This window comes from Diceros bicornis, chromosome 13, assembly GCF_020826845.1.
Source record: "Diceros bicornis minor isolate mBicDic1 chromosome 13, mDicBic1.mat.cur, whole genome shotgun sequence".
Lineage (NCBI taxonomy): Eukaryota > Metazoa > Chordata > Mammalia > Perissodactyla > Rhinocerotidae > Diceros > Diceros bicornis.
The window spans coordinates 48,285,317-48,307,409 of NC_080752.1; the positions used below are offsets into that span (position 1 = coordinate 48,285,317).

The 22,093-nt window shown below is 50.4% G+C and overlaps 1 protein-coding gene across 2 annotated transcripts in view; it reads right to left on the bottom strand.

The window, feature by feature from the left end:
* The window catches only part of CSMD2 (CUB and Sushi multiple domains 2), a 606,380-nt gene that overhangs the window by 266,845 nt on the left and 317,442 nt on the right, over positions 1 to 22,093 (bottom strand). For both annotated transcript variants that reach the window (XM_058553610.1, XM_058553609.1), the window contains exons 11-12: positions 10,281 to 10,384; positions 6,968 to 7,080 (exon numbers count right to left, since the gene is read on the bottom strand). In XM_058553610.1, coding sequence (XP_058409593.1) covers positions 6,968 to 7,080; positions 10,281 to 10,384 — 217 coding nt within the window. The remainder of the gene's footprint in view (positions 1 to 6,967; positions 7,081 to 10,280; positions 10,385 to 22,093) is intronic.

Sequence of the window (22,093 nt, forward strand, 5' to 3'; positions counted from 1 at the left end):
CTCTTTCAGGGGGCTCACCTGGGCCTACCACCAGAGTTAAGTTCTGGAGAAGGGGATGGAGGCACTGCCTGCAGAGGGCTAGTCTTGGCTATCTTCTCCCTACCTACCCTCAAACTTTATTTCTGTGCACGCTTTAGCTTCAACCTTAGGCACACGTCAGCTTTCTCAGCCAACCTGTTCTCTCTCTCAGGGATGTCTGACTAATTCCTTTCTATCCTTTAAGCAAGTCTTGGTTTCAGATACCAGCTCATCTAGGGAGCCTTCCCTGAAGTCCTCAAGCAAGGTTAGCTGCCCCTCCTTGATATTTCCCATCTTCTCGCACTTCCTTGACTTTAATAAAGACAGACTATGACTTGGGTGAAGGCGCAGACTGTCTTGCTGTTCTTCTAGCCCCAATGTCCTGAACAGTGTCTGCAACACATAACAGGGGCTTAAAGAGCGTTGAATACCCAGGTATCGTCATCTCCAACACGAGTGCCCTGGACTATTGGGCATCCTTTCCGCATAATCTCTACTGCCCTGCTCCTCCATACCTCCAGGGTCAGGGCCCCAGCTCCTACCTCCCCTGGGCCAGCCTCCCAGATTTAGCATTAGGCTGCCAGATTCCAGGCTCCAGTCAGGAAGCAAGGAGACTCCCAGACTGATGCTAAAACTTGTTAGCGAGTTGTATGTAATTTTATAATGTTTCTGGTGAGTGCTAATTGCCTGTTCCTTAAATATTTCTTGTCCTACTGGGAAGCAAAGCAATTGCAACTATGAATGCATTTCCTACAGCTGGCTGCCCCCATGGAGGGGGACTGAGCTTCTATGCTCGAGTACTCAGATATTGACAGAGCCTGACTCCCCCACCCCCACCCCAACCTAGGATTGCGACAGCAGAATTGGAAGAATTCCTGGGAAATAACTCCCCCAATTTTCCCACCCAGGGGCTTTCACTTTTAATGAGGGGGAGGGATGATACTGCAGTGTCACCTGTCTGACCCCAAGGAAGCTTCTCTCTACCTGAACTGGGGCAGGGGGTTATTGATGATGACAGGACCAGGCATGCCTGGGGGGGGGGTCTCTGCCCTCAAATGCCTCATGCCACCTGTGGAACATCTGCATCTCAGCTACCCGCCCATCCCTCCACCAAGATGTCTGTCCTGCATGGAATTCCCTAGGAGCTGGATAAAAGGAGGGCTAAGACGGGGGCAGAGGGAATTCTGAAGCTTTGAGCCACGGGTGCAGGTTGGGAGAGGAGCCGCAGGACTGGGAATCAGGGGAGGAGATCTGGCTTTGAGCCGCATGTTTACTAAGTGCCAGGCAGGCCCTAAGCTGGGCGCTTCACCACACTGAGTCCTCATAAGACCCCTGCAAGATACACGTTTATCAGCCCTCTTCACAGACGAGAAAACTCAGGCTCAGAGATGCGGAGGGACTGGCTGAAGATCACACCCAGAGCCCATGGCTGAAGTCAATTATAAATTGGGTTTGGCCGACTCCAAAGCCTACGGGGACAGTGGAGGATGCATGAGCTCTTGGCACCTGAGCACTGAGAGGTGGTGAAGTGAGCAAACGGGATTGAGAGGTGCTGAGGCAGGGTGCTTGATTGTGCCTGAGTAAAGGGCACATTGCAACTTAATTCTGAGAGCTTTTCTGAGCACATGTTGGGGGCCAGGCTGTGGGCTAGGCCCTGTAGGACTGGAGAGATTAATAATCTGTAATTCTGCCTGAAATGGGTTCATAGGAGCAGAATTTGGCTTAGAGTTCAAATCATGGAGAGCTTTGGATGCCACGTGAATGAATGCACGTTATCCTAAAAGTAATGGGAAATTGTCATTAAAGTTTTTTTTTTTTAATGTAGGAGGGAACCGTGCCAGATTTGGGTTCCAGGAAGATCACTGTGCTGCATGTGGCAGGTGGGTGGGAGGTAGGGGAGAGGCCTGGAGTCAGGGATACTGGGTAGGAGAACTGTGCTGTTACTCAAGTGAGAGGTGATGAGGGCCTCGGCCAGAGCAATGACAGAGGAGCTGGGACGCTGCAGAGGGAGAACCCACAGAATCTGTGAATGCAGTCAGAGGTGGGAGAGGGAGAAGGAGGAGGTGGAGATGAGGCCAAGTGATGGCGAGAATGGTGAGGATGGTGGTGCTATTCGTCAAGATGGAGACACAGGAGCAGGGGGCGTGTGGGGGGTAGAGATGGTGAGCTCAGTTTTGGATGGTGTATTGGCTGAATGTTTGTGTCTCCCCCAAATTCATGCCGCAAAGTGGCTGCATTTGGAGATGGGGCCTCTAAGAAAACTAATAAAGGTGAAGTGAGGTCATAAGGGTGGGGCCCTGATCAGACAGGATTAGTGCCCTTATAAGAAGAGACACCAGAGAGCTTGTGCTGTCTTTCTCTACACTTGTATGCACCAAGGAAAGGCCATGTGAGGACATAGTGAGAGAGCAGCCCTCTACAAGCCAGAAAGAGAGCCCGAACCAGAAAGTGAACTGGCCAGAACCTTGGTCTTGGACTTCTAGCATTTGGAATTGTGAGAAAATAAATTTCTGTTGTTTAAGCCACGCAGTCTATCATATTTTGTTATGGCAGCCAGAGCAGACTAATACAGATGGGCTGCGTTGGAGATGTCTGAGGGGGAAGCTATTTAAAATATGTCACCGGTAGACTGATACGCAAGTGGGGAACAAATTTGAAAGTCACCAGTGTTTAGGTTGAGGTTGAAGCCCTGGAAGTAGATGTGATCAACTGTGGAAGGTTCTAGAAAAAGAGGATGGAAAGCTGAGGACAGACCCTGACAAGTGCCTGCCCTGAAGGGGCAGTGAGGAATGGTTCATGAGCTGTGAGGGAGCAGCCAGAGAGGTGGAGGAGAAGCAGGAGGCTGCAGGTGAGAGAAGCCGAGAGCAGGATGGGAAGGGACACAGAGTCACATCAGGACACCAGGGAATTCAACCGACCCACTTTTTTTATAGCAGAGGGGCTCCTCACTGCAAAGGTATGAGACTCATGGGTTTCACCCCTCAAGTAAAAGGTCAAGGGTGGAAGGGACAAGAAGGGAAAGGCAGGCCCATCCCGACATATAACCCTTCACAGGTTCTTCTTCCTGTTGTACAAAGTGCAAACTCTTTATGAGGCCTTAAGACTCTCCGTGACCTGGATCTGCCTTCTGCCACCTCTTCTCCCACACTCTACACTGTGGCAGGTGAACCATCTCATTTCTCAGACAGTCTGGGGAGTGAGGGCCCCAGGTGGGGAGAGCAGGTGTGAGGCAGGGACCTAGAGCTGGGGCCTATGGGAGCAGGCATGGGTCACTTGGAGGACAGGCCAGGAGCCACGTGTCCCCAGCAGAGGAGGGCATACCCTGGAGTAGAGAGCAGTAATAATGGAAAGTTTGGGTGGCGAGGAATTTTCGTGGCCCTAGGGGAGGGAGCCCCACTGTGCCAGATGCTATGCAAGGAACTTTCTATGATCTCATTTCACTTCCTTAACGATGCTATGAGGTCATTGTTATTATCTCCACTTTATGAGTGGGGAAACTGAGGCTCAGAAAGACCACAGGACTTGCCCACGTTCATACAGTTGGGACCAAGGTGGGATCCACCAGGTCTGGTTCAATTCCAGAGTCTGTTCTATATTCACAGAACCTGCCTCTCTGTGCAGAACCTATGTAGCCCATGTGGGTTAGCGACTCTCTTCCTAATTTGTCATGGATCCAAGGAAAATCCTGCCCCCACCTAGTCCGTGACCAGCAGCCACACAGCATATGTTTAGACTGTGTCTATGTTGCTTGCTATTATAACCCCAGCACCCAGCCTGGTATTGGTCACATAACAGAAGCTTAATCAATACTGGCTGGGTGAAATGGACAGATGAACTAATGAACAAAACCCCAACCTCTAGCAACAAGGAACTCGGGCGCATGATATATGGCCCATTTGATTGGGGCGAAGCTTTGGCTTCTATAAAGATTTTATAAGGAATTGATATTCTGTCACTTGGGGAGGCTCCTGGTACAGAGGAAAAATTCTGGTCATTGAAGCCAGAGAGACACGGGGTCAAATCTCCACTCCGCCAGGTATCACACTTCTGTGTGACCCTGGGGAGGTTACTTCACCTTTCTGAGTCTCAGATTCCTCATCTATAAAAGAGCCACCATCGCATAGCTGTGAGGATGGAATGAGATCAAGCAGAAGCAGTGTTTTTCAAACGTGTGTTTAGCTACAAATCCCCTCTTAAAAGAAGGCTTATGGGACTAGAAGAGATGGAGGCAGAGTTAGACCCCTCCCTGCTAGGCATCCCCTATCCCACCGTGGTGGTCCCTGAGGGTACCCCAAGTCTTTGCATGACACTGAAAACCCCGAGATTAATGAACATAAAGCTTCTGGTACATAGTAGGCTCTTAACAAATATGTCCCTTTCTTTTCCAATGAAATCACACCAAACAAGTTTAGTTCCTCTTTCCCACACTACAACACTTCAAAGATTTGGACACAGCTCTCAAGTCTCCTGAGTCCACTTTTCCCCTGAATAAACATGCCTGGGGTTGTTAACCTCTCTCATCGGGCTTGACTGACTTCTTGTCCTTATCCATCTCAAGCTCAGGTCCCCACATCTAAGCTCAATTCTCTGATGCCTGATCAAAACGGAATAAAGCACAACTAACTCCCTGGGATCAATTCTAGTCGCTGATATTTTGAACCTTAATACAGACTTGATATTTATCCCCCACTTCATCTTATCCTGGTAATTTAGCCCAAAGCTCCATCCCATTGAGATCTTTCTGCACACTGTTTTCTGATTGGTGTATTGTCAACCCTTTCAAGTACACGCTACTTATGTCTTATCCAAGCCATTGATAAAATATGGACAGATTAACCGTGTGTGGATGACACGGGATCATTCCTCCCCACTTCCGGAAACATTCACCGCTGAACATCCATCAGAGATGGGGAAACCTTAGAAACTTCGAGTCCAAGTCCATTCCCATTTTCAAAGTCGCATGCGTCAGAGCTTGGACCTGAATGAGGGTCTCCTGATTTCTCAGCTGGTGCTCTTTCCACTGCCCCCAGCTGCTTGTGTGTAACGTCATGTGCCAGAACAGCCCATTCATTTAACTACCTATGTCACTCCCTAACTGTTTTGCAATTTGCGACACTTCTTATTTTCACATTCCTTATCTAAACTTATGCTTCACAGTAGCCCTGTGACCTAGGTCATATCATTATCTTCATTTCAAAGATGAAGGAACAGCCCTAGAGAGGCTCCCTGACCTGCCATGGAGCTAGAAAGTGACAGAACCAGGATTTGAACTCAGCACTTGTCACCCCCCAGGTACTCTCTGTCTGCTGTTCTGTCTCACCTAGACACATGCTTCCTGTTCTTAGAACAGTACACCCATCGTCCTTACCCAGTGGGCATCATGGTATGACAGTGTTAGTACAGGAAATATGGGCTAGCCTCCTGTTATTGGTTGAACTGCGTTCCCCAAAAGATATGTTGAGTCCTAACCCCTGGTACCTGTGAATGTGACCTTATTTGGAAATAGGTCTTTGCGGAAGTAATCAAGTTAAGATGAGGTCATACTGGATGGAGTAGGGTGGCCCCTTAACCCAATATGACCGGTGTACTTATAAGAAGAGGAGAGAGATACACAGAGATGTGTGTGACCACAGAGGCAGAGAATGGAGTGGTGCAGCTACAAGCCAAAGAATGCCGAGGATTGCTGGCCACACCAGAAGCTGAGAAGAGGCAAGGAAGGATTCTACCCAGAGTCTTGAGGGAGCATGGCCCTCCTGACACCTTGAGTTCAGACTTCTGGCCTCTAGAATTGTGAAAGAACAAATTTCTGTTGTTTTAAGCCATCCAGTTTGTGGTACTTCGTTTGGGCAGCCCTAGGAAACGAATACACCTCCTGTGTACCCAGTGTGGACCAGGTCCTGGTACAGGAAGAACCTTTGGTCCACTGTGGGTGTGAGGCACAGCGAGCAGAATAAGAGTCCTTTGGAGTTGCTCCCCCTAAATCGTCTCATGTAGAATGGGTAGGTCTCTGAATGGGGGTGGAGGAAGGATACCTTCTCTCCCCTCTGCCTGCCTTCTGTGTCTCTAGCAGCCACGCCACCTAGTCATTTTAAAGACTTCAGGCTCGGTTTCTTGATAAAGGCTTTCCTGATGCCCCAGAAAGGATGACTGCCCCTTCTCTGTGCCCCACTGGATGTCTGCCCCAGCTTGCTTGCTTTAATAATAGCTCATTTGTCTTCTTTGCTGTCTCACTGCTAGAGTGCAGGCCTCTTGGGGATGGGCCTAGATCTGACCATCTGTTCCCCTAGTGCTGGTCTAGGGTCTAACACCTAGTGGGGCCTTAACAAATACTTAGGGGACGGCTTCTGCCCCCTTTTTTGGGGGATTGGCATTAGCAGTCATTGGCCAACAGGAGGTTTGGGCATACATGGAGGGGTGACGGTGGTGGTGTCTTGGGACCCAGAGTCTGCCATTCCCTTAATACCTGTTCCCACCAAGAGATGAAGGTCATCCTTGTCTGCATCCTCCTCAGGTCACCAATGTGTGTCTGTCCCTAGCCTGATGCACAGAGTCACTCATCACTATGACACCCTAATAGGGTAGCTTGGGAAGCTACTGTCTCCAGTCTCAAGATTTTTAAAAATAACCAAGGCTCAGAAGGTTTACGGGGCCTCTAAAAGGTCTGTATAAGCCCGGTATGAATTGGGGATGGAACTGACGTATGCGCCTGGTGCCGTGTGCCCAGCATTCTGAGTGCTTTATCCCAGATAATCCTCAAAATGACCCAGGAGACCCGGTGGACAAAGAAGAGGGCTGGGGCTCAGAGGAGTCGAATAATGTGCCTAAGGAGAGGAAGCTGGTGCGGTGTGGTGCGGAACCAGGATTCGAATCCAGGGCTTTTCTGACTCCAAATCCAGACCCCAAGCGTCTGACGCCAGGGCGAGTCCACTGGCTCCTCAAGAGCAGTTACCTTCGTAAGAAGCCTTGAATCCCAGGGAGCTGCCACTGCCGTCGGTCTGGAAGAGGAGCCACATTTGGTGGTTGGTGCTGACAATGAGATCCGGGACCGACGTACCTGTTAGGCTGTCAGGAGAGAGAGATTCAGAGGCGTGCATGTGACCGTGGCACCCCAACATAATGACTGTCTGACCAGTGACATCCAAAGGAGTATCCAGGAGCCAGGCCCACTCGGGCACAGTCTGGGCCCCACAGTGTCTCTGACATGTGCTCCATGTGCTGGGACACTCAGCACATCTCCCCGTCGGCCACGGGCGGAGCTTGAATCTCATCCGCAATGAGAGAGATGTCTGTCCTTGTTGCTCAGGGGACAGGGGTAGCTGGAACCAGATCTAATATGGGGGTGTCTACCCTCCTGCAACCTTCGATCTCTCATGTGAACTGGATTGCAGAAAAGACACAGACAGAAACCCATCACCCCCGCCGGCACCCAGTCATTCCTTTTAATGAGACACCTCCTTCCATTCCAGTATGAGAAGTGAGGCTTAAAGCGCACCTGTCTCCCCAGGGCCACATTCTTTCTGAGAAGAGAGTTTAAGCATGGGGAGAATTCTGATTCAACTCACATTCACCAGGCACCTACCCAAGTCAGACAATTTCCCATTCATTATCTCATTTAATGCCCCAGGAGTCCAATGAGATAGGGGTTGTGTTATCCCCACCACACAGGTGAGAAGACAGAGGTGCAAAGCGGGCAGTGGTTTGCCCAAAGTCAGCCTGCTGGACAGTGGAAGAGCCAGAGTCCGCTGCTTAGGCTGGGGTTTCCAGAAGAAACCTGGCTTCCACTTTCTGCTGAGACCAGACAAATCACCAGCATGCCCCTTGTGGAAGGGGCAGTTAGATTAATGGGTCCTAAACTCCCCTCCACCCTGGGGTCTCAGAGCTTGGGGTGGGGTATTGAGTTGGCTGCAGAGACAATCAGCACACCCCGAGTGCTGTGGGGTGGAGCTGGGACAGACCCCCTGGGACAGACCAGCCTGGCCTGTGTGACATGCCTGGGCTGGGCTAAGACATTCTGTGATGAGTAAAGATTGAGGCCGGGCTGGCTCCTGACTCTGGGGTGGTGGTGAGCGGGGAGAAGGCCAAGGCCTTTGCTTTTCCTCTGTGTGACCCAATTATGACAACAAAGGAGCCCAACCATTTGCATGTATTTCCCTGATGTTTGACATTGACATTGACCTAAAGAGATCTGAGGGTGGTGGGAGAGCCCCTGGGCTGCTAAGAACTTATTGGGAGGCCACTCAAACCAGATGGGTCCAGAGACCTGGGTACCAGCCCTGGATCTGTCATTCATTTGCTGTGGGACCCACAGCAAGTGGTTGAGCCTCTCTGGGCTTTTTCACTCCACATTAAATGAGGGGATTGAGTTGTATGATCCCCAAGAGTCTTTTCAGCTCTGCTATTCTACGGTTCTCTCTATGACAAAGCACACTGGGGCCACTGAAGGAGACAGAGTGGGATCTTGGCCTCTTGGGCACCCCGAGCTGATGTACCAGACAGTCAGCAAACCAGGGCAGGTGAGTGACGGGGATGCACCAAGAGGAAGGGAGATGTGGGTGTGATGGCTAGTTTTATATGTCAAGTTAACTTGTCCACGAAGTGCCCAGATATCTGGCCAAATATTATTCTGGGTGTTTCTGTGAGGGTGTTTTCAAATTAGGTTAACATTTAAATTGGTAGACTGAATAAAGCAGATTGCCCTCCCCAAGGTGGGTGGGCCTCATCTAATCAGTTGAAGGCCTGACTAGAACAAAAAGGCTGACTCTCTCCCGAGTAAAAGAGAATTCTTCCTGCCTGCCTGCCTTCCAGCTGAGACATTGTTTTTTTCCTTCCTTGGACTTGAACTGAAACATCAGCTCTTCCTGGGTCTTGAGCCCGCTGGCCTTTGTACTAGAACTACCTCACTGGCTCTCTTGGGTCTCCAGCTTGCCAATTCACCCTGCAGATCTCAGGACTTGTCAGTCTCTATTATTGCGTGAGCTGATTCCTTATAACAAATCTCTTTCTCTCTATATACATCCTATTGGTTCTGTTTCTCTGGAGAGCCTTGACTAATACAGTGGAGCAGGCAGGGGGAGGATGTCCTTCAGGCTCACATCCCGTTCCTTTCTCCTGAGAGGTCCCAGGTGCCAGCTATGTCACCTGTCACCTGACTCAGCGGGTAACTGCCCTGAGAGGGTCTTCTCCAGGTGCGTGTGGGGAAGGTGTGGGAGGCTCCCAGAACAGACCAGCTCCTGGACCAGCCAGCTCTGACTGAATGGCCGTGTCTCATCTGGCCTTAAGACCACAGGGTGACAGCCTGGAGCTCATCGGGTTGGGAGCGGGTGTGGCACGGGACACCAACCCAGACTGAAATCAAAAGACATGAGCTCAGGTGCTGGTTCTGTCACCAACCGTCTTTGCAACCTTTAGGCCTCAGTTTCTCCGCCTGTTAAACGGGAATAATAACACCTTTCTCACGGGGCTGCTGTGGGGATTAAATGAGATAACCGATGTGAAAGCCATCCTCACAGGCCTGGGCACAGGGTGGGTACTCACATACATGAAATCCTTTCCTTCTCGGCAGGGGAGACAGATGAGGTCAGGCCTGTCTGTCTCTGAAGCCAGGCCACGTGCACTGAACAGGAGCCTTTCCCTGCTTTCCCGTCAGACTAACAGTGGTGGGCAAAGGAGGAGCTAAGTGGCCCTCAAGAGCCAAGACCCAACCTAATGGAATCCCAGGTAGGATGGCCTGATATTACCTCCTCCCTTGACCAGACCATGTCACACTAGCCTTTCTCGGCTGAGAAAATGTGGTCACTCTGTCTGTGCAGTCCCAATTCCCTGAAACCATCCATTTTCCAGAGAGTTCTGAGCATACAGGGAGGTTAGCAACACACTTCCATTGTCTCTGTCTGAAGTCAGACCGCAACAGATGTGTGTGGCCTTGAGGAGAAGCTGCTGGGGGCAGAAGCAGGGTCTGCATAGAAGCAGACAGCCGAGCGGAATGTTCCAGGAGCACATGCAAAACCTCTGCTTCCCCTGCTCCCTAAGAGACTGCTCATCCCGCACACTCTTCCCGTGAATTCCCAGTGAGAATGCGGCCCCGGGCTCTGTTTCCCTGGCTCGGGGTAGAGCGAGGTGGAGGGATTTTTGCTGAAACCAGGAGCTCTGCAGGACACCTGTCCTTGTCCCAGCGCGGTCTGGGGGACCAGGCAGGACTCGGCAAGCCCGTCTCACCGCCCCTGTGCTCCCGCCCTCCCGACCACACGCTCCGCTTCACTTACATGTAGAGAACTGTCTTCTGGTCCCCGTCCTGCCCACCGTCCCCGACCGTCAGGGTGTCATAGCCCCTCTCCAAGTCAAACTCCTCGAAGGCCAGCTTTATCACCTAGGGAGGGAGCACGGAATTAGGGAGCAGGCAGGGGCTCTGGGAGCGACTTCCACAGCCTTGGGGAGAGGAAGAAGTTTCCTTGTTATGTCCCGGTGCCCGTGATGCCAGCCCACACTAGCCTCAGGCCCACTCTGAGCATTCCCACGCCACCTTTATGAGTGTAAACTGTTTCTCTCCAGGCCACACAGTCTCCAGGGTCCCCTGATGTTCTCCAAAAATGTTCACGGCACATCTGGCCAATTCCGGGGGCTGTCATGGCAACACCAGGCACATCTGGCCGACTGCGAGATGATTAGACTCTTTCTTCACGCTTTAATGCGCAGAAAATCCCGCAGGCTTGGTGGCAATTTTTCAGGCCACATGTAGAATCTCAGCTCTCCTGCCCCCAGGGACCTACAGCAGTTCCTCTCAGCCTCTCCTCTGCCTGCTTTTCTCCATCCTTCCTGTTTGTTTATTTGTTGAACAGATGAATGTTCCAGGAAGGAGATTTCAACAAGATTCTTCTTTCTTAACTTGTTTTAGTCCTGCCTTCCACAAATATTTACTAAGCACTCACCATCTGCCAGGCTCAGAGGTGGGGTTTCAACAGTGAGGGCTGGGGCAGCACAGGGAGGCCTGTGGCTCACGGGGCCTGCAGTGGGGGGAGGTGGGGAGGCTGTTCATGACGGTGGTGTCTGAGGGAATTCTGGAGGCTATGGAAGACTGTCAGGCCCAAGGGGGATGCTGGGAGAGGGATATTCTGAGGAGTCAGGTGCACAAGGCCTGGGCGGTGGCAGAGATGGAACATTCCAGAACAAGTGTTCAGTGTCTGTCCATGGCAGGTCTATAAACTGAGCACACCTGCTAGCTGCTTCACTCTGGGGGACAACCTGATTGGGCCTTCAGCGCAAGGAGGTGACTCAGGAAGGTCCAGAACTTGAGAAGTTGGCCTGGAGCTAGGTCCAAAGGGTCTCCTGCCCCAAAAAGAGGGAGAAGCAGTCGAGGGTTTTAAACAGTGGGTGACAGGGACACACAGATGTTTGAGAAAAACATCAGTCTGGCTTGTTGTGTGGTAACTGACGTGGCAGGAGTGAGGACGCTTCCAGGCTTTTGTGGCCGTCTAGGTGAGCGAGGGAGGAGGGCAATGGGCATGGAAAGGAGAGACAGGTCCTAGCAATGTTTGGGGCTTTGTGACTGGGTGGATGTGGGGACTGAGAAAGGGGGAGGGATCTAGGATGACATGTAGATTTCATGGGGTGGGTGGGTGCTGGTGCCCTTCATGAAGACAGAACACACAGAGGTACCCTTCCTAATGTCTAATCTGGGTCTCTTTGTCCATTCAATCTGGCTTCAATCTGATGAAGATCTTCAATCTCCCAGCGGAGAGGCTGAAGGTGCTCCTTTGTTTTCTATTCTACAACCCATGGAGGAGAGAATTCCCATGGATGTTTTTCCGAGTTGTGCAGATTTCTTCTGTCCAAACCAAACAGCCCAGTATGTACACACTGCTAGGGTGCCAGCACAGCCTCACCCCAAGGTGCCTTTAGGTACCTCAGAAGCCAAGTGCTGCTGCCCTCATCCATGGGCCTGGGGACCACTCCTGCAGTGCCCCTCTGCACCGGGCACGGGATTCACAGAGGAGCACCTCTGAATAAGAACGTCCGTGAGCATGGACAGCGAGGACAGGGGAGGAGGTGAGTGCCACTGGCTGGGAGGAAGGCTAAAGGAGGCTTCCTGGAGGAAATGAAGCCCAGGCGGAGTTTGGGAAATGAACTGGAGTTCAACAAATGGAAGGAAGGTATGGCAATCCAGGCAGAGGAAAGAGCAGTTGGATGGGTATGAGGCTGGAACACCTGACTTGTCCACAGACTCCCAATGAATCTGGAGTTGTTTAACTGAGAGGGAAGCAGAGGGCAGTGACCCAGGAGAAGCAGGAAGGGCCAGACTAGAAGGGCTGTCTGTCAGGCTAAGGATCTGGGGCTTTGTCCTCAAGACAACAGGGCGTCATGGAAGCGTTGTAAGCAAAGGTATGACATGAGATTTTTGTTTTAGGAGGAACAGCACTGAGGGGTGGTGGAAAACCAGGAGACTGATCTCTGCGCTGTAGGAAGTCTAGGTGAGGGAAGATGTGGGCTTGTAGCCGGGGATGGTTGGCGTACGTTAGAAAAGTGGGGATGGAATGGAACTGTCGATCATGAGCAGGGATGTTGTGGCCTTTTTGGTTTTCCCACAGAGCCGGCAAGCTCACCTCCCATGCTCCCTGATGACCAAAGGCATCCCCATGGGATCATCTCCTCAGGCTGGAGTCTCCTTCCCATCTCTCACTCTCCTAGGTCCTGCCCTATGGAATGACGTCGCCATTTCCTAGCCCGACACCCAAGGAGGGGCCGTCGGCATCTGCTCCCTGCTGCCCTCCCCGCTCCCCACCCCTCAGCTTGTGTGGCTACCTGAGCTCCTGGGCACCCCCCATGGCGGCCCACTCGAGAGTGCGATTGGCACAGGCTCCTCCCTCTCTTCTCCCCTCGCTCCCCGGGCAACGTCTCTTCATCCTGGAGCCCTCTCTTCTCCAAGTGCTCCCTGATCTCCTTCCCTCACCTCTGCGTCAGCACTCACCTGCTGCCCTGTGACTCATCTGTGTCCCCGGTCCTCCACTACACCTGCCCTTCCTGGAGGGCAGGGGCCAGGCTCACTGCCCCTATACTGCCAGAGCCTGTCGGCATGCCAGGCCCATGCCAGAGGCCCAGACAATGTTGAACGGGAGAACATTCTCCAAACCTTTCCCGATTCTCCAGCATGGACGGATTGCTAAGCTCTTGGATCCCTCACAGGAGTTATCATCTAGAACAAAGGTTGGCAAACTGGTCCTGTAAAGGGCCAGATAGGAAATATTTTCCCCTGTGCAGACCATATATTTGTCACAACTACTCAACTCTGCTATTGTAGCATGAACACAGCCACAGACAATATGTACACAAATGGGCGTGGCTGTGCGCCAATAAAATTTTATTTACAAAAACAAGCCATCAACTGGATTTGGCCCACAGGCTGTAGTTTGCCAGCCCCTGGTCTGGGAGATTCTTTGAAATACTTAATTAGTCTCTGATCATCTTCTCTTATGAGATTTCTTCACGACGAGGGCTGTATTTCTTCACTACCAGCTATAATATATTTGACTCAGTTCTGAGCATTTTATGCACATCAACTCATGTAAAACTCACAACAATAGCTACTATGAGTACCTCCATTTTACAAATGGGAAACCCCAGACACAGAGAGGTTAGGCAACTTACCTAAGATCACACAGCTAAGTGGTAGAACTGAGATTCACCAGGAAGCCAGAGGCCAGGCTCTTTGCTACTCTGTTTTACTGCCTCATAGTGTCCCAGTGAGGTCTCAGGTCCACAAGGAAGGGACTGTGACTTATCCTCTCAAACTTTCCCTGAGCTCTTTTTCTGGATCCCAGCAGGTTCTCAGCAAACACCTGCAGCACACAAGATACCGCAAGGCCATAGTGCTTCTGCAGGAGGAGAGGCTGGGCCTCTGCAGGGAATAAGGGTCTTGGCTGCACATTCTTGCTACCATCAGCCCCTTCCAGCCAGCCCCGGGGCAGAGGACACTGGCTCACTGAGCCACCTCCAAACAAAGGGAGCATATGTTACTAAGTCTATAATGGGAAAATATTGCTTTGAAGGCCAGAACCCAGAGCCATAAAATGATTCAGATCACTGGTTAGAGCAGCCCTTGATGTGAACTGCATATTAGAGTGTCTGACCCTAACGTAGGGGCTAATTACAGTAAGTAGACTGTACGACATGAACAACGCTGCGGCTTCGGGACGGCCCCCAGTGCACGATGTACTGATGTTTTCATTTTTTTTTCTCCTCTGCTTTGGCCTTTGTTGAAAGATAGGATCCTATAATGACTCATTAACTAACATGCAGATCAATGAAGCTCACAGAGCACCTTTCTGAGGCAGGAGAGCAGCAGTACATGAAACAGGCATGATCAAAGAGGCACATTTGTACATGGCTCAGACACCCCATTTACACCCGTCAGACAAATGAACAGACGAACCCGCCATCTAAGACATAATGACTGAGAACCTGCCATGTGCCAAGCACCGAGCTAGCTGCTTCCCCTAGGTGATCTCACTTGCCTGATGATTTAGGGCAGAATCTAAATGCCCAGGGCATGGTGCAGATGGTGAGCACCGAGGATCCCAGAGGAGGGAGAGATGTAAGGGTCGTGTGGAGTCGGTGGGCATGCTGGGCCTTGCAGGATGGAGAAGGGTGTGGGGTCGGCCCAGGAAATGCGGGGAGTAGTGAACAGTGGAATGAAGAGTAGGGAGGGAAACTGAGGTGGGGTTGGGGGCGGAGAGCAGCCTGGCTGACTCTGCAGCTGGTTTTTGCCTGGCAGGCCAGAGCAAGCAGCCTGGACTTGATGGTGAAGATGAGGGGAAGCTACAGCTCAGCATGAAGGGAGGGCTGGAGGCAGAGAGACCAGCCAGGAGCCGGTATAGGGTCCAGGAGCAGGAGCGGGGCTTAGGGGATCCTGAGTCGGTGGTCATTGCACAGGGAGGGTAAGGGAGAGCGAGTCCTGGAGACTCTATCCGTCAGGACAGCTGCCGTTCCTGAGAATCGTGAGGGATGGGAGTGGGATCATGGAGGATGCCCACTCCTGGAGAACATTCCCTGCTTCTGAGCCCTGTCCAGGACTAGCCGAAAAACACGGCTCCCTGTGCCAGCCTGTGCCCAATGTCTCAGTGAGGCTGCAGGGGATCCTAGAGCTCACGGGCACTTCGGGGAAGCTGGAGTCCCAACAGGTCTAGACTGAGGCTGTCTTGTCCAAGGGTTGCCTCCTAGCTGTGCTCCCTGCCCATCCTTCACTCTGTTCCAAAACTCTCTGTGCCCCACAATCCCTTAGAGCGGGGGTTGGATAACTATGGCCCTTGGGCCAAATCTGGCTCGTGGCCTATTGGCCACCGCCTAGTGGCCGGGAACCGAACCCAGGCCACCCAAGTGGAGTGTGCCGAACTTAACCACCAGGCCACGGGGTCGGCACCGCCATGGCCTGTCTTTGTCTGGTCTCTTGAGTGAAGAAGCATTCTTAAATTTCTAAAGGGTTAAAAAAGAAATTCAGCACCACAAAGAAGAATGTGCAGCAAAAACCCCACATGGTCCTCAAAGCCTATAATATTTATTATCTGGCTCTTTACAGAAAAAGTTTGCTGACTTCTGCCCTAGAGCAATAGTTTTTGAACTGGGTTCCCAGGCACCCCAGGGTTCTGTAAGGATACTTCAGGGGCCACCAACAAAGGTGGAAAAGGAGCCAGGGTGGGGAGGGCCCTCCTCCAAACAGAGCAGTTCCACTTTGATCCAGTTCATGTTTTGGAATTCTGTGACAGACATAGATAGTGGTTTACTCAACGTCCCTCCCTCCATGAACCCCTTCCCACCAGAATGCTGACTTTGGAGCGTGGTAATGTACCTAGCTAACCTCAGAGCTAAGAATGGCTAAATGATAGGATTCTGGGCAATGAGACATGAGCTGAGGAGTACTCAGGGCGTTTTCCTGTCTTTCTCCTTGCTTTTCCTGGAATATAGATGTGAGGACAGAGGTGGAGCAGCCTTCTTGTGATCATGAGGGTAAGAGCCACATGCAAAGAATGGCAGAGGGAAAAACAGAAGGTGCCCAAGTCACTGAGGGAATTATTAAACCAGCCCTGGCCTCTCTAACTCTGGACCTTTGGTATGGGGAGAAAATAAATCACATTTTGTTCAAGCTTCTGTGGAGGAGTTTTCTATAACTTACAGCCGGTCACAATCTAATGGCTACAAGTTCTGAAGGAAGGCTTTTGTTGCCAAAGAAAAGTTTGCCAGTTTTGACCCTCCAGATAAAGTTCAGCATCTTGGCATGGAAAGCCTAGGCTTTACACGGCCTGCCCCTGCTCCTTCCCAGCTAGCTAGAGCCCCTCCTCAATGCTCTGCTCCAGTCCTGCCTCCCCTATTCCTCCTCAGAGCACTCCTCTGAGCTCCCGAGGGCTGACCTGCCCCACCCGGCCTTGGTTTACTGATGCTGCTGCCAGTGTGACTATTAGCTCCATGAAAGGAAGGGGACTCCCCTCTCCTGGGCACAGTGTGCACGGGGATTCCTGCCTGGGTCTTGCTGAGGGCCCCGGGCAGGGCTGGGGAGTTGGCACTAGGGTGGGGAGGAGGGGAGGCCGGTGGGAAGGTGAAGACCTGAACCCTCCAGAGTCCCAGGAGAGAGGCCTCCAGCACCTTTGAGGAAGGCTTTTGAGGAAGTTGGGAAAGAAAGCCCAGGGGCAGAGGCTGAGAACTTTCAGAGGTTCTGGAAATTTGGTCGCCCCCTCAGGTTTAGTTTGGGTGGCTCTGAGATAGTAAACCCTTTCGTCCACTCGTTGACTCATTGATGCATGGATTCGTTTATTCACTTGTTCATTCAGCAGTTTAGAAGCGCTCGCCAAGTGCTGGCTTTGGAGAAGCCAAGGCAGGCAAGCTACACACGGCCCCCGCCCTGAGAGACCTCTCCGTGCAGAAGGGGACGCCAACACAATACAGTGTGACGAGTGCTGAAATCAGACAGCACAGGGAGGGGCAAATACGAGGGGCTCAGAACCCTGGCTTGGGGAGGGGCTGGGCTTGTCTTCAGGGACAGGGGATGGTGTGCGCGGACACCCAGGCCACCGCCAGCTGTAGGGGAAGAGGAAGGCCCATATAGAATGCGAGGTGAAGACAACTGTAAACAGGAAAGGAACCAGGTTTAGGACCTGGAGGAGGCCACCTGGGTCCTTCCAGAGCCACCCAGTCATGAAGAGCAGGCTGTGGGGCTCTCAGGGGAAACCTCGCTGGTAACCAGCCAGCATCTCCCACAAGGCCCAGCACAGAGAGGGCGTGAGTAAATGTTTGCTGAATGAATAAGTGAGCGAACAGATGAACCAACAAACATGTTCCTGACATTTGCACTCGCGAGTGAGCCCTTGTCTGGAGACTTACTTCTCATTCTTCAGGTCTACAAAGGGAAGAGTGATACTGATCATCCCCAAGGAACGAATAATCAAAACACTGTTATCTTTGGCTTTGAAGTTCATGAAATGACTCTCCTTTCCCTCTTCCTTCCATGGCCCCTCCTCCTCCCTGGCATCTTCATCCCTCCCCCTCCCAGCTCTCCTTTCTCTCCTCTCTCACTTTTACTTCTTTTCTAGCAAAGGTGGATTAACTTTCCTGATTAAATCCAGCAAAGTTCAGATGCAAATTGGATTGTATGTCTTGAGTTTCATACTGAGAAGCTGTGAAAGAAAGGCAAACGTGAGCAGGTGGGGGGCACTGGCACGGATCAGGGTTTCAGTCCTGATCACAAGAATTTCCTCAGCCTTGTCTTCCAGGAGGCTGAGCTGAGAGGCCCTAATTGGAGGAGGCCCCCCAGGCCCAACATGGGCGGGGCCGTACCTAAGGCCTACCTGACACAGAGACAGGTCTCTTCCATCAATTATTAACGTGTTCAAACACCTGCTGAGCTCCTCCTCTGTGCCAAGCACTGTGCTAACTGCAGAAGAGATCAACCAAATGCCACCCTGGCATCTGGGCGCTCGTGAGCTAGGGGGGAGAGATTCTAAACTCAGTACAACGTGACACCCATGCAAACGAAAGGTGCTGTAGGAACAGAGGAAGGAGCAGACCTGGCAGAGTTAGGAAGGCTCTCAGAAGAGGGGGGTTTGGATTGTGTGTTGAAGGGGGATAGGAATTTGCCTGGAGGAGAAGGGAAGGCACCCTTGGACAAGATGCGCCTGGACAGAGGTCTTAAAGGGCCAGGTGTGTCTATAACGAGGAGTTCAGTGTGGCTGAAGCTGGGGGTTCCTGGGTTGAGGGCGGCGTAGGGGGGTGCTGTGTGCTTCTCTGGGAGGAAAGGGGGATTGTTATTTAACACATAAGCTTGACTGGTCAGAACCACCAGGGTGCCCTTTAAAAATACAAGTTCCACAAGGAGGTGAAAGACCTATACAATGAAAACTACAAGACGTTATTGAAAGAAATCGATGATGACATAAAGAAATGGAAGGACATCCCATGCACATGGATTGGGAGAATAAACATAGTTAAAATGTCTATATTACCTAAAGCAATCTACAGATTCAATGCAGTCCCAATCAGAATCCCAATGACATTCTTCATGGAAATAGAAAAAAGAACACTAAAATTCATACGGGGCAACGAAAGACCCCGAATAGCTAAAGCAATCCTAAGAAAAATGAACAAAGCTGGAGGCATCACAATCCCTGACTTCAAAACATACTACAAAGCAACAGTAATTAAAATAGCATGGTACTGGTACAAAAAGACACATAGATCAATGGAACAGAATTGAAAGCCCAGAAATAAAACCACACATACATGGACAGCTAATTTTCAACAAAGGAGCTAAGAACATACAATGGAGAAAGGAAAGTCTCTTCAATAAATGGTGTTGGGAAAACTGGACAGCCACATGCAAAAGAATGAAAGTGGACCATCTGTTATCGCCATTCACAAAAATTAACTCAAAATGGATCAAAAACCTGAAGGTGAGACCTGAAACTATAAAACTCATAGAAGAAAATATAGGCAACACACTATTTGACACTGGTCGTAAAGGAATCTTTTTGGATGCCATGCCTACTCGGACTAGGGAAACTAAAGAAAAAATAAGCAAGTGGGACTTTATCAGATTAAAGAGCTTCTACAAGATAAATGAAACCAGGATCAAGAGGAACAGACAACCCACTAGCTGGGAGAAAATTTTTGCAAAACATATATCTGACAAGGGGTTAATCTCCATAATATATAAAGAACTCACACAACTGAACAACAAAAAACAAACAACCCAATCAAAATATGGGCAGAGGAAATGAACTGACACTTCTCCAAAGAAGATATACAGATATATGAAAAGATGCTCAACATCACTAGTCATCAGGGAAATGCAAATCAAAACAACACTAAGATACCACCTCACGCCCCTTAGAATGGCTATAATCACCAAGACAAAAAACAACAAATGTTGGAGAGGATGTGGAGAAACAGGAACCCTCATACACAGCTGGTGGGAATGCAAACTGGGGCAGCCTCTATGGAAAACGGTATGGAGATTCCTCAAAGAATTAAAAATAGAAATACCCCATGATCCAGCTATGCCGCTACCGGGAATCTATCCAATGAACCTGAAATCAACAATCCAAAGAGGCTTATGCACCCCTATGTTCATTGCAGCATTATTCACTATAGCCAAGAAGTGGAAGCAACCCAAGTGTCCCCTGACTGATGGCTGGATCAAGAAGATGTGGTATATATATACCATGGAATACTACTCAGCCATAAAAAAAAAACAAAATCGTCCCATTTGCAACAACATGGATGGACCTGGAGAGTATTATGTTAAGTGAAATAAGCCAGAAAGAGAAAGACAAACACCATATGATCTCACTCATATGTGGAATATAAACCAATACATGGACAGAGAAAACTGTATTGTGGTTACCAGGGGCAATGGGGGTAGGGGGTGGGCACAAGGGGTGAAGGGAGACATGTAGATGGTGACTGACAAACAAAAATGTACAACCAAAATTGCACAGTGTTATAAACTATTAAGACATCAACAACAACACAAAAATATAGAGGTTCCAGGCACCCATCCCAGACTCACTGAATCAGATCTTTGAGGAAAGAGCTTTGGAATTTGTCTCTTTAAAGTCTCCCCAGGTATTTTTGATAACTAACCAAATCTGGGAAATATTACTGTGGGCGGAATGACTATAAGGACTAAGATAGCCCACATGGCCGGGGGCAGTTCATATTTCTCAAGGAAATCCCCATCAAAGGGAGAAGGTGGAGGCTGCATACGCAGTAGGCCAGCATCACTCACTCAGCCTTCTTTTTCCTTTTCTCTGAATCTGCCAAGCTTCCAGGAGGATGGACTGGGGTGTTTTTAATTGATTTATTCCTAGTTTACCTAGTAGAGACACACCCTTCACCTGCTGGCCCAGTAAGTGTAGAGCTGCACAGCCCACAGGTGCTCAGACAATGCTGGTCTCTTGACGTAGGTTCTCGGCCATTCTCACACCAGAGCACTTTGTTTCTCTCTTTGGACCTTCTTACTGCCCTTGGGGGCCCTAGTCATGGGAACATTCCCAGCTCCCTTCCCAACTCAGGCAGCAGAGGTCCTACAAGGGGGATGGAATTCCAGGAAGGGTCCTCATGTCCACACACATACAAGTGCCTGGGATGCATAATCATTCCACGATTATGGGGAGACCAAGAGGACATGTGTCCTCCTCGACACTCCTGCAGGCAAAACTCTCAGCCCCTTCTCATAAGAGCGTCTTTCTTCACCCGCTCCTTGCCAAGGGAGCCCTGCATTCTCAGTCCCGTTAGCCTCTCACTACTTCTCGTATCTCCTTTCATTCCCCATCCTTTCTCCTACATCGTCACTCTCTTCCTCTTTGCTTGCTCTGCCCTCAGCCTACAAACATGCAGGCTTCCAATATCTTAAAAAAACAAACACCCTAAGTAGCCCAAAACTTTCTCTTCACCCTAGCCCCCCCCGCCACGCCCATTTCTCCTTCCTTCACTTCACCGTGAAGCTTGTGAGAGGGCTGTCTACTCTCCCGGCCTCCAGAGCCTCCCCTTCCCTCCAGCCACTCCCCACTCCACTGCTGTCTGTTTCAGCCCCACTGAAAGGTCTTCTGCCAAAGCCAAAGCCAACGTTCTCTTCTCAGTCCTTTCCCACAAGACTTTTCATCCTTGCCATGGCCAGACACACCCGAGTTGGAAACCCCACTTTTGCAGCCTGATTCTCCTCCTACCTCTTAGACTGCTCTTTCTCTGTTTCACTGGATCTCTTTCCTCTATAAGGATGGTGTTTCCAGATCCATTCTGAATCTTCTTATTCTCTTCGCTCTTTCCAAGAAATGTTGTCCATTCCTTAGGCTCCAATTCCCACCGATGTGTTGATGAGATAACACTCAAGTCTCTCTCTTGAACCCAGCTTTACCCAGTTTCCAACCAGTGCATCCAAATGTCACTGGAGGAAACACAGACACTTCAAATGCACGATATTTCCCCCTTGATGGCTGCAAAGCATGTTCCTCCTCTTGTATTTCCTTGTTAAGTCTCCCATTGGTCCAAGTCAGAAAGCATTGAGTCTACATTCATTTGTTCATTGAATAACTGTTTACTGAGTGCCTACTATGTGCCAGGCACTGTGTTCGTCACTTGGGATACAATGTTGAATAAGATCCCTCCTTCTTCAATCCTCACATCCAATCAGCCACCAAGTCCCATCCCATTCTCTAAATCTTCCTCAAATCTGTCTCCCCCTCCATGTTTCCAAACCCTTGATTGATGCCACCATTTTTCTTACTTGGGTAACTGTTTCAGCCTCCTAACTGGTCTCGCTGCCTCCAATATCCCTTTCTAATCTTCTCCACTGCTGCCAGAGCAATCGTTCAAAAACTCAGACCTTCTTGCTATTGCTCTGGTTCAGAACAAAGGGTGGCCCTCGTCTCCTCAAGGCTGATCCCAGTGCTGTCAGCCCCTCTCTCCCCACATCTACTCTGAGACTTTGTTCCATCCAGCAGCACAGCACAGCTACTAAAGCGCATGGGCAATGGAGCCAGAAATACTGGGTTTAAACCCCAGCGTTACCACTTATTTGCTATGTGCTACAGCTAAGTTT